The 12,656-nt window shown below is 42.7% G+C and overlaps 1 protein-coding gene across 2 annotated transcripts in view; it reads right to left on the reverse strand.

Moving 5' to 3' along the window:
* Positions 1–12,656, reverse strand: part of LOC147621960 (E3 ubiquitin-protein ligase SIS3-like) — a 75,145-nt gene that overhangs the window by 49,425 nt on the left and 13,064 nt on the right. For both annotated transcript variants that reach the window (XM_086822978.1, XM_086822979.1), the window contains 2 exons: positions 5,040–5,178; positions 4,769–4,858 (listed from right to left, as the gene is read on the reverse strand). In XM_086822978.1, coding sequence (XP_086679104.1) covers positions 4,769–4,858; positions 5,040–5,178 — 229 coding nt within the window. The remainder of the gene's footprint in view (positions 1–4,768; positions 4,859–5,039; positions 5,179–12,656) is intronic.

Below are 12,656 nucleotides of genomic sequence, written 5' to 3' on the forward strand. Positions count from 1 at the left end.
ATCATTGTACAATGTAGGTGAATGTGGATACATTCAAGCTCACAGGGGACACTCTTGAGAGTGTCAACAAAGAGCAAGATGAGGACAAGAGAATCTATGCAGAGATCTATCGAGACCTCGAGTCATTTGATCGACAACTTACTCGCACTCATCGTAGGCGTAGTGGCAGAGGAACGTGAGTAGGAAGCCGTGGATGCACAATTCGTCACGCTCATAGTCACAAGGAATGGACATTTTTAGACTCGGGGATGTTGGGGATGGCAGTATCTTCCCGTTCCCATTCCCGTCCCATGTCACTCTATAGTCACAGGGAATGGCCATTCTCGATCTTCTCCGTCCCCGTTCCCCGTCTCCATTTCGCGTCCCATGTGACTATGGTCACGCTTTGAGAAACACAATGCATACCTCATTAGGTGCCGATTTTATTGTTACAACGGATCATAAGAGTCTCAAGCATTTCCTCTCACAACCAAAAATTTCAGAAAAGCATACGAGATGGGCAAATTTTCTTTCCATGTTTCATTTTCAAGTTATGCATACACCTCGAAAGAAGAATGCATTGGTTGATGCTTTGTCTAGAAGACCACAAATTGATGCCATTACTATTGTTCATCATGATGACTTATCTTCGGTGCCTCGAGTGTACGAAAATGATGATGATTTTAAAAGTATATGGTCTAATTTAATTGCTGGTCATATAGTCCCATCATTCTCTTTGAATGACCGTTATGTATATACGCAAAACCACATTTGTTGGTTAAGAATTTGTGGGAAAAAATTCATGGAAGAGTTCCATGCTCCTACCTATGAAGGACACAAAGGGATTCTGCCTACTACATAGGCATTGGAAAGATATTCCTTTTGGCCTACTTTACAAAAGGACATAGAGTAGTATCTATGTGCACACATGGTATGTCAAAAGGTTAAATTTGATAGGCATAAAACCCCTGGTCTCTTGCAACCGTTGCCTATACCCCATGAGCCATGGAAAAAAGCATTACCATGGATTTTATTATGGATCTACCCAAATCTACTTATGGCAATGATGCCATTTGGACTATTGTTGACAAGTGTGAGAAAGAATATCAAGGCACATCACATGGCAAAATTATATCTTTCCCAAATTTTCAAACACCAATCTCGTTGGAAATAGAGATCCCAAGACTACAAGCTTATTTTGGCGAGCCCTATTTGATAACATCGACACCAAACTGAATTTTTCATCTGCATACCACCCACAAACTGATGGACAGAGTGAAATCGTAAATTCAATAGTGCTTGATCTTTTGAAAAGCTATGTGGCTAAATAAAAAACAGCTTGGGAAAAGTACTTGCCATTAGTTGAATTTGTTTACAATAACACTGTGCATCATATGTTGGAAAGGCACCTTTTGAGATCATTTATGACAAGGTAGTGCTGCCACCCATCCTACGTACGAGATGAGACTTTTGCAACTGATGAATATGTAAAAGATCTAGAAACTGCCCTTTTACAAGTCCGAATAGCTATACAAAGGTCTCAAGAAAAGCAAAAAAAAGGCTACAGATAAACATAGAAGACAAGTCCAAATAAAAGAAGGTGATTGGGTATTGCTGAAATTTGAAAAAGCACGCCTTAGAAAGAGGCCTGGACAAGAAGGGAGGTACCCTAAGTTGTCAAATAGGTACTATAGTCCTTTCCAGGTGACAAAACAGATAAATGATGTTGCATTTAGGCTTGCCTTGCTTGATCACTAGAAGATGCATAATGCTTTCCATATGAGCTCGTTGAAGCCACATGAAGGACCTCCTCCAACAAAGCCCGTCTTGGAAGATCCCCTGGAAGTCCATGAACATAAGGAGGTGTTGCACTATGAACAGATAGTATTTCACGCGGAGCGAAAAAGCTATGAAGGCAAGATCGCTTGCCAATACCTTGTCAAACTCAAGAATTATTCCCCTTTGGAATCCAAATGGATGAGAGGAATACTTCAAGGAATATCCCAATCTTTTGACGCATTACCTCGAAGCTTTTCAATTGACGACAACTGTATAGAAGCCAAGGGTAATGTCACAAATCCCTAATTTCTCAAGCTTAAGATTAAACCCTATGCATGTACATGGCCATGGACGGATCACCATTTGACATGTGCGCATGGCATGCCAAGTGTTCTATTGACGTGTACTATGGATGGATCTTGGGAAGCCCATTGACATGGCAGGACGTATTTCCAAGCGTCATTAGTAGATGGGACTTCTTTCCTTGATGAGCTCAAATTGAAATCATAAGTGCTTGTGAATTTGATTTTGATTTGTATGGCTGGTTTTGCATGCCTGGGCAATGCTTGGTTCAAAAGCCTATGATGTCCAGACAATGGGACGCCCTGATGGACAAGTCTATTGCATCACTTGTTTGCCTAACGGGGCATTTGATGGATTTTGCAGGTGGTAAGTATTTAGTCTCAAACCTTACTTCATATTGAATGGTTGCCGGTTCGCACAATACTAATTTTTTGGGCGGACAAAGTTTTGTCCAAGCGGACACCAAATCTCCACCCTCCCAATCGGACAAAACTATACAGCCCCAAAATTTGGGACATATGCTTACGAGTTCCTCGTGGTTAGATCGATCATTTTTTAGGATCAAGTCTTTCTATGGCGTGTGCTTCAAGAAAGCATCTTTATGGGGGTTGCTTCTTCTTTACAAGTTCCTGAAGGCAAACGGGGGGGTTGCTTCTTCTTTTGACTCTTAGGTAGATTACATAGTTTGATGCGAAGGATGAGGATGCGGTTTCTTAGCAATGCCATAGTTGCTAGGGACAAGAATATTATTAGGGAGTTCTTGGTCAACATTGAAGATATAGATGAGTTTCTCAAGGCTAACATTGTTGAAGAGGATGGGCGTATCATTCGGGATTTTCTTGCTCATATCACAGATGCATATGAGATTACAAATGTGCTCATACATAGATCACGGGTTTGATGACTATCTCTACATATAACAACATTACTATGCATACTTCAGGAAGTACGCACACTCTTGTTTAATTGTATACAGACCAAGAGTTCTTGTGTGTTGATGAGGATACCGAGAAGCATATATTGGCCACGCATTCATTATGTCCATATGCAACTCAAGGTGACAAAATGGTTCAGGATAAGTTGTTCAAGTGGCTCGTGCATCAAAGTGAGCTATTTGATGATCCATTCATTCCATTGGTTGAAAGCAGTCATGAAGACGTAGCTTATGATGGTTCTTTGGCTTATGTTGGTGAGCAACACCGACCCTTCATCACTGACCCTGGAGGATGTGGAGCGACACGAGACCTCTTGCAAATCACCTCCATTTTGGGAGGTAAAATGTGATGGGAATTTTTTGTTCGAGTTTTTGACCCCGTTCGGCCAGAAACATGTGTGGGCGCCCATATTTATCTACATCAGATTTGTTCTTTTCATTCGAATTCACGTATCGGCCTTGGTTCGTTAGTATGAGCTTTTTTGCATCTCGTCGTGTGTTGACAAGCAAACCCTTTTCCCGATTTGACACCACCGATGTTCGGCATTATCGATTTTTGTCACTTGGCATTATTAGAAGGGGTTCACTTGCCTTAGTTTTTTTTTAAAGCTTAGTTTTTGTAAGTAGATTAAAAAAAGGCCCTTTTTTAAGACGTCGCGCAATTTTTTAAGGGAAAGCATAAGTATGCTTTTGTTTTTTGGAAGCCTATAAAGGCTTGAGGTTTGGCCATTGTAAAGGGGACATATAGAGAAAAGATTATTATGAGAAGATAAGCCTGGACTTTAGGGAGACAACAAGCTTACGAAAAGCTTTTGTTCCTCTGCATGTTCACGCGAAAGAGAGAGAGAGAGAGAGAGAGAGAGAGAGATGAGCCTAACAGACAAAGCCGGCGACCATAGACAAAGCGGGCGATCATAGACAAAGCGCGGGATCATCGTCGTCGTCATCTTCATCATCACGACGTTGACGGGCAAGCGCTACGTGCAAGGGAAAAACTGCAGAAAAGCATTGTTTGAAAATGTGTGGTTGCTCCATTCAACATGCGAATCGCGTCCGGCTTGGTGGCTAGTGGAGGGCTTTAGAGCACCAGCCCCTCCACGTGGGTTGGAACCCCTCCTGCGTGCCACGCCTTGACTCCTTTGTGGTGTGGTCGGCTCCCGTCTCTTTGGTTTGGTCTCCTGGCGGCTTGGCCAGTTCCCGTGGGTTTGGGAGGGTGGTTTACATGCAACCGGGCGTTGTGGGCTTGGCCGGGCCTGAGGGAAGATTCTCACGGCCGTTTTGTGATTTGAATCTTCTTTTTTATATAAAAAGGGTTTTTTTCAGAAGTCAAGAGGAAACAGACCGTGAAGGGGATTATTTTTTGAAGGCACCAACAATGCTTAGGAGTACACGACGGCGACTCTTTATTTTTAAAGCATTCATACACGCTTGCGGAAGCTTGCGGGCTCCTAGACTTAGGTTTTTGAGGACTGTTGAAGGATGGACATATACTAGTGGGTATGACTGCAGTTTCGTCGGGCAATATCCCTCTTGACACTTCCAACGAACAGATCCTCAGATGCGTCACAACATATTTTAACAATATAAGAAGGTAAAAACTGGTTTGCACGCATCCACAATCCTAACCATACCTCTCAGAAAAAAGCATGCTTACACAGCTCATACTGAGGCAGTCAAACTGGCATTTCCAAACATTCAACAAAATCAGAACTTCATGACAAGAAAAAAACCAAGCTTGTGCCGATCTTTTACTCTTGTGAGCCACTCTCTCACCTTTCCTGTAGACAAGCATGCAATGCATATCAGTCCACAGTAGCTGAAAAGAAGCCAAATCAAAAACCCCCATTTTTGCCCTTCGGGTACCTGCCAAAAACAGTGAAAAAAACCCATGTTAAAAGCTTTGTAGTAGAGTCGCTTAAGCACCGGTACATAAAACGAGAATGAAACTCAGTTAAAAATATTCTCTGTAGTCATGAAATTTCTAAATCAAGCACATGAAGGTTCTTCAGAGGATTCACTATTTGATGCATGAACAGTCACTTACACAGCTTCTTGCACTAGTGAACCAAAGACTTCCAATAACCGTCCAAGCCCAGAGGAAAGGATAGAGAACCAATGTCAAGCAAGCTAAAACGATGACCCTCCCGTTGAACCTCATCAATGTTTGTAAATTATCATTGTGCCTGCAGGAAATCCAGACCATAGCACTACCTGTTAACTCAAGAACACTACATAAGACCAAGAAAAAAGCAACTAAAGTCTCAAGCATGTGTTCATAGAATCCCTAACCTTATCATATGAAATAATGAAGCAATGAAAGTCTCAAAAGCATTCATAAACAAGCTTGCAAAAGACTACTTTAAAACTTGCTAAGAAACAATCTAAGCATCCATGGCTTTGTATGTAATCAAACTCATGAAATGGGATTCCATGTTGCTTTTGTGATCTTACTGAATCAAAGTTTACAGGATTGAAAATTAGAAAATTATAACACGTGGGTGGCCATGTATCATGTCGCAAGCTCAAACCAAAGGAGGTAGTACCAAGTGCATCCCTACGGAATGCCGATGGACATCCAGTCATATTTCACCTACGGGCAAGCTCTGGACTCTCCTTGCTCCCAATGGGTTGAGCTTGGAGAGGAGCAGCATTGCCAACCCATTAGCAAAATCTCTACTTAAGGGACAAACTGTATAAACACATGGTTCATTAGAGCTACGTGAATGTAGCAGAAGCATTCATTAACCAAGAAGGCATTACTAAACATTCCTAATGTCCAAAATGAGATCAAAAAACTGCCTTTAAAATATCATCAAATGATAATTACTCTTAAGATCAATTTTATTAAAAACAGTTGCTCCACCAAGGGCACCTAATAAATCTTGTTCAGTGCCCTCTGATGAATACAAATTCTGAATGAACCATCCTTTTTCTTCACCAAAAGAATGAGTAAAGCAAATGGTGAAAAACTCAGACGTGCTTTGGTGAGGTACTTGATAATCACCCTAGACACTTCCTTGTCTTCAACCGTCCTCATCCAAATGGCAACTTGTTAACTAGGGAAGTTCACAAAATCTTGTGCTCCACTTTTCTATGGGGAGGCAAACAAGATGGCAAGTTAGTTTTGAAGAAATTTTTTTAAAAAAAATCATTTTTACAAAGTTTTTCTTTGACACAAGCTGTCATCCCTTGATCCACTGCATCCACGGAACTACTAGGAACAGCTTGAATATATTACAAACAGAGACTTAAATTTTAGTTTTTGCATGATTGAGTTGCATTAACCACCGTCTTCTTTGGAAGATCTAGCTCCCCTTTAGCATGAAGTGTCCTTCATTCATGACCAAAATGATTTTCATGCATACAAAAGTTGACCATTGGTGTCTCCAACGCATGCCACTACTTCTCAATAACAACATCAAAATGCAAAAGCTTGGTGATATTAAAATCCAATTTTTAAAATAAGACTGAGAATGGTCAAACCTAGATCAACCATTCACTGATTCCAGACTTCAATCCCTTGCCATTCGCCAACTCACTGTACATTGGTATGGAGAAGGTTGTCTTCAATTTGAAGAGTTTCACAAGTTTTCAATTAATCACATTATGCCTCGAACTTGTGTCAAACAAGACCTTGACTTCTTTTCTTTCCACAAATCTTGCATAACAATCAAAACTATCTTTGAAAACTCCTAGCTTCATGTACCAACACAGCATCCAGAGCTGTTTATTGCTTTTTCTCACAATCATAGTCATGACTTCTCTCAAATCTCAAGGAGAATCAATAGATTTATCAGCATTCATCGAGAGATCTTCTCCGCTCCCCTCATGATCTCTTCAATTGGATTGACAATTCAATTTGCAATTACCTACTACTGTTTCAATGGGCAATCTTGCCATCCATGGTCTCAAACAATTATAACACAAGCTTTCTTGCTTGGCTTTCTCTTTATATCTGGTGTAAGCAGACATTTTGCAGATATCCTATTACCCATTGGAAAAAAATTTCTTAACCCCTCTAGAATTCATATTTGTTTTGACAACGGTATTCCTTTCCCTGCCCTAGAAGATCTCTGATAAAAACCACCCATGGCTCTCAAATACTATAGTTTCTCAACATACCTAGTGGTTTGTTGGCTACTAGGCAGATTCAATGGTTTCTTATAGTAAAGCCATTTCGATAGCCTTACAAAGAGCCTTGACACTTCTCCTCATAAACTAAAGGTCACCAACTTTCTTTAAGACCTAAAGCAAACTTATGCACTTACAAGAAACCTTAACTTTTTCTTGCACTTTCATAATCATTTGTAGTTATCAGCATATTCCTACAATGACAAGCTCTGAAGAACCAAGAATCAAGAGCACAACTCTAGACACAAATCATCATTTTGAATCCATTCCATATGTCAAAAACAATTCCATCTCTCTACTTTGCACCACCATTTATAGGTAACATCTTGAAACCTCCAGATGCATGTTGGATACAATCTGTCACAAAACCCCTCATTGCTTCTATTTCCTACTATACATGTGTGGCATACGGAGCCTAAGATGACAGTACATATATGGCATATGGAGCCTGACATGGTGTTATTTCCTATGACTAGCTATCCTGGTGCTCACTTTGTATTTATGTTTTGGGAAGGTTCCGGACGGATTTTGGGATCCCTGAACATTTTACCTAAATAATTGATACAACTGAGCCCTTAATTTTATTTTTGGATGACTTGTTTTGTTTGCCAGGACGATGCCTGAGATTACTCCCTCTGTTGTCCGGATGCCTGGGCACCCTCTGGACAAGTGTGTGCACACTTGTTTTGGTCTGACAAATGGTCTACATGTGTTTTACAGGTGGTAAGTTCTCTTGAAACTCAATTTACAGCTTTTTGTTTCCACATGCTAATAATTATTGCTGCAGGTCCACACTCACTTATAAGTGACCGGACAAGATTATAAGTTGTACACACTAGGCAAGTCTATTTTAATACACATGGCGGCCAAAGTATCGGGCATTGGACATCATATGGGCCTTTTGCTTGTATGCGCCCCCGTTTGGACTAGAAAAACACAGGAGTTCCAATTTCACGCAAAAAACAATTACAGGAGAGAGAGGCTGTGTTTGGTGGGTCGCATGCTTTCCAGGTGCATGGGGGCTGGTCAACTTGATATGGGAGTCCATATCTGCTGGCCAACCTGTTCTAGAGCCCCAAATCTGCTGGTCAACTCTTTGTAGCTGTGCTAGAGGGCTGGTCAACCTGTTCTGCAGTCTCATACCTGCTGGCCGACTTCTCCAGGCATGAAAATCTGCTAGCCTACTCCATCTGGGGGCTGGTCGACTACTGGTACAGCCCCTTTTGAGCTGGTCTATTTCTTCTTCCAGCTTGACAGGGTTGGAAATACACATACAGGGCTGTCCCGAGCTGATGTGGGAATGTTGTGGGCTGTCCATAGCTGTCCTACATGTGCTTAAAGCCGGCAGATCTCCCATGTTCTGTACACGAGCCTCGAATTCAACATATGTCTTTTTTTTGTTTTCACCTTGTACTGGAAGATTCAGGTGAATGCCAGTTGAGAATCCCTCAACATTTTGTAGACCTTAGAAAGAGGTTATTACATTTTGTAGACCTTAGAAAGATCACCTTTTCCTCATCTTTCTCACCTTTACACGCACAACTACTAACTTTGGACATATATCTATTTTTGTCTAGCTTTCACCTTACCTTGATACCATTTCACACACTAAGATCTAAGAACCTTTATAAGAAAATATTCATGGTGAGGATTGACCTAGTGTCACAAAACCCCTCATTGCTTCTGCTTTTCGATTGTACATGTATGGCATTGACATGTCCTTATAATCCTTCGCCTTACCCATAGGCGTTAGATTATTGTAAGGAAGTGACCTCACAAGATTGCTACCCCCTACATTCATGCCCATAGTAGGGTCAACATTGCCAGTTCCCACACCTGGCATACCAAGCAATCCTATTGATCCTCCCATGTTTCCAAACATACCACTATGCATACCGGGCTGCATGCCCCCATACATGTTTCCTTGCATTCTGGGCTGCATGCCCCCATACATGTTGCCTTGCATACCAAGCTGAAAATTAGCTCCAAAATTCCCTTGCATTCCCATGCCTCCCTGTGGGTAACCCCCATTCATAGATTGGAACACGGAACCACCGCCAAAATAGCCTGGATGCATAGATTGCTACGGAATAGGTTGCTGTCCGAAAAAGGAACTCTGTGGGTTTGCACCATAAGTGTTCTGCATGTTGGAAAACTGTCCAAAAGCAAGATCCTGTGGAAAGGCACCACTATTGCCTTGAGGTGGGTTCCTAGAACGCACCTTCTTCTTCTTCTTCTTAGACTCAGAAGAGGCCCTCATAAATTCAGCAAACTTCTCACTTTGTGTGAGTTGCATAAGCACATCCACTACCCCTACCAAACGGGCTTTGAACCGGGCATCATCTTCCTCTTTATTTGGCATATCTTCTAGTTGTGTTACATCCTCATAATGTGCATCTTCTGTAGCTTGTTCTCCTATAAGTACATCCTCACATTCAGTCCTCTCAAGAGTGGTCTCCTGCTCTTCTTCATCATCATAGTCATAGTCATCCTCATAGTCTGACATCTTGCTCAGATTTTCAGTAACGACTTTCCTCGAGACAACCACGAGCTCACCCCCTTAAGAAAGTTGGTGATGGTCCCGGCAACGGAACCTTGAAACCAGCCTCTGGTAGAAACCAAAGTGCGGTAGACTGCAGTCACCCAAACCAATTGTAGTCTAGCCAATAAAACAAATATATCGGAGCTAGAGTGCTCCAACACGTGTAGAAGAACGACACCTGTTGGCCCCAAAGCTTGGCGCCCCTTTTGGTATTTCTTTATTCAAATTCAATGGAAAAGTTTAAATGAGTACAACATGGCCATTCATGGCTTGTATGTCTGCATGTCCAATCTGCCAATCTTCTGGACCTCTTAGCATAGAGGTTACACACAGCTTTGAGTCCCAAAAACACCACACTATTATCTCCTCTAATCTGCCAAGACAGTGCATTCATGAGGCCTTGAATATGCATCTAATTGACCCATGTACATAGCCACAAACTCAGCCATGAAACAGTCCACAAACTCTTCCAAATCAGTCCAAAAACTTACCCTGTTTCCACCCTCCGAACTGCCAAACCCTTCCTCTCACAAAGGGCCAGAGAAACAACTCCGAAACAATTACGAGCCAGTGAAAAGAGAGACTTAGTTTGACACTTCTTGCAGTCCCACTTGCTCACAAAGAGAGAGAAACTTACAGTCCTTGTGTCGCTTTTCACGAGAGAGGAGGCATCAAGAAAGCCCTGTTCTGTCTTGCCCTCTTGTCTTGTAGCCGCCTACAGTCCAGCACCTAATTCAACGTGAGAGAGAGAGAGAGAGAGAGAGAGAGAGAGAGAGAGAGAGAGAGAGAAAACTTGTGGGTGAACCTGCTGTCCAGCCCTGCACTCCCTCCTACAGTCCATGCCTCTGTGTCCAGCTCTGCCTGTATGTACAGTAGCGCAGCCCGACAGCGAGCCTCTTGCCAAAAGCAAAGGAGAAGGAGCGATTCAGCTGGCGCCTGTATATACTGTAGCGCAGCTGCCAGCCAGCTCTCCAAAAGCCAAGGAAAGAGAGATTCAATCGGTGCGTGTGTGTGTACTGTAGCGCAGCAGCCAACTAGCCTTCTCGAGTCAGTGATATTTAGTTGCGCCTGCGCATATATTCCAACGCAGCCCACCAGCTCTCCTTCCAAAAAGCGAGTGAGAGAGAGAGAGAGAGAGGAAGCGTGCTAGCCCAACTCTCCAAAAGAAGTGTAGGCCCCCAAATTAGCCTAGGGACCATGATGCTTTTTATAAAGGTTATAAACCTTTGAACCTTTGTTCCTTTTTGTCCCCTCCACACATGGGGTTGTCCACAAGGTTATAAAACTTTGAACCTTTGTTCCTCTTTGTCCCCTCCACACATGGGGTTGTCCACAAGGTTATAAACCTTAAACATATATCTTGCTCACTGACCACCATGCTCACACTTATGCTGCACAAATTCACAGGGTCATGATAGTGGATCACTGAAAAGACCACCAAAGATCCCGTTTGCACTTGGAAGGAGTTCCTGGACAGATTTTATGCCCAATTTTTGCCTCCAAATGCCAAGCAAACTCTTACACAAAAGTGGGATAGACGTGAGCAAAAAGACAATGAGAGTGTACAACAATATGTCGGCAAATTTTGGAAAGTCTTGCTTGAGGTAACTCCCATTATGCAACTCTCCAAAGATGAAAGGAAAAGGAAGTTTCGCTTCGGGTTGCAACCAGCTTAATGTTGGGGCATCTAATTGCACCCGAAACACACCCTTCAGCAGCTCATAGCATTTGCTCTTGCTACGGACCAATTGGTGCTTAAAATTACGCAGGATCAGGGAGGTTCTAAGGGCAAAGAGAGGGCTGTCCCAAACCTGCAAAAAGGTGGACAGCCACCTAAAAAGAGCTTTCGGGAAGCCCAAAAGGGAGGTAAAGCTGAAAGTACCCCATCCAAGGACATTGCACCAAAGACGAATAAGCTTGGCTTGACCCTCGAGCAAAGGGAGCAATATGCAAAAGAGGGGAATGTTTTTCTTGTGGTAGTAAAGAGCACATATTTAGGCAATGCCCTACCCGCAAGCAAAAGCAAAAGGACAAGCCACCCAAGGTAAATGTGCATGCCATTCCTGATAGAATGTGCAACAGAAGAAGGGAGAGTGGAAACACAGGAGAGAGAGTGAGAGAGAGAGAGATGGAGAGGAAACAGAGGTGAGAACTTGCTCTCAATATCATCATCAAAAGGAATACATGTCCCGAGCAAGAGGGGAGAAAACCTCGTATGTGAGGGACTGCAGCAAACAATGCTAAGCAAGCAGTGAATAATGAGGAAGGCAAGCCAACTATATATATGCCCAAGAGTAGGCAGCCGACTAGCATCCACACGACTGGGATAAATGTCCAAGACTAGGATAAATATCCAAGACGCCATAAATATGGGGATAAAATAGGGGGAAAATACGTGAGGGGTGAGCAGCCCCTCTAGCTAACATGGTAAGCCCTAGAGGCTAAAATAGGACACCAAACATGAAGCCAGCAACAAGGAGATGATGTCTAACACCCCCTCTCAGCACCGGATGCTGAGTGAACTCGAAGAAGTCAGTGACACCGTCCTCAATCAAAGATGAAAGACTGCAGAAACAGATACCAAGAAAGCTCCACAAGCAATCTCCTCAGCAACTCGACTACAAAAACAACAGAACAAGCTACCATGTACACCGCTCCTCTGGAAGAAAACAACCATGTAGTGTTGCGTCGTGCTGCTCCAAATAATGGTTCCAAACCCAAGTGTAAGAACACTCCCCAAAGTCGAATGTCCTGTGTCCACCCTGGAGAGGATATGAAAAACCCCAAAACCAACCAAGATCAGATCCTGAAAAGATAATCAATCCTCGGAGAAGCACACTCCTCCTCCCTGGAGAGGATATGAAAAACCCCAAAACCAACCAAGATCAGATCCTGAAAAGATAATCAATCCTCGGAGAAGCACACTCCTCCTCATTGAAACCCTCAAAAGAAATAGAGTCAATCTGCTCCAACTCTGTACCAAGAGTA

Source organism: Cibotium barometz, chromosome 29 (assembly GCF_041138505.1).
Source record: "Cibotium barometz isolate CiBa-2024 chromosome 29, ASM4113850v1, whole genome shotgun sequence".
NCBI classification, from domain to species: domain Eukaryota; kingdom Viridiplantae; phylum Streptophyta; class Polypodiopsida; order Cyatheales; family Cibotiaceae; genus Cibotium; species Cibotium barometz.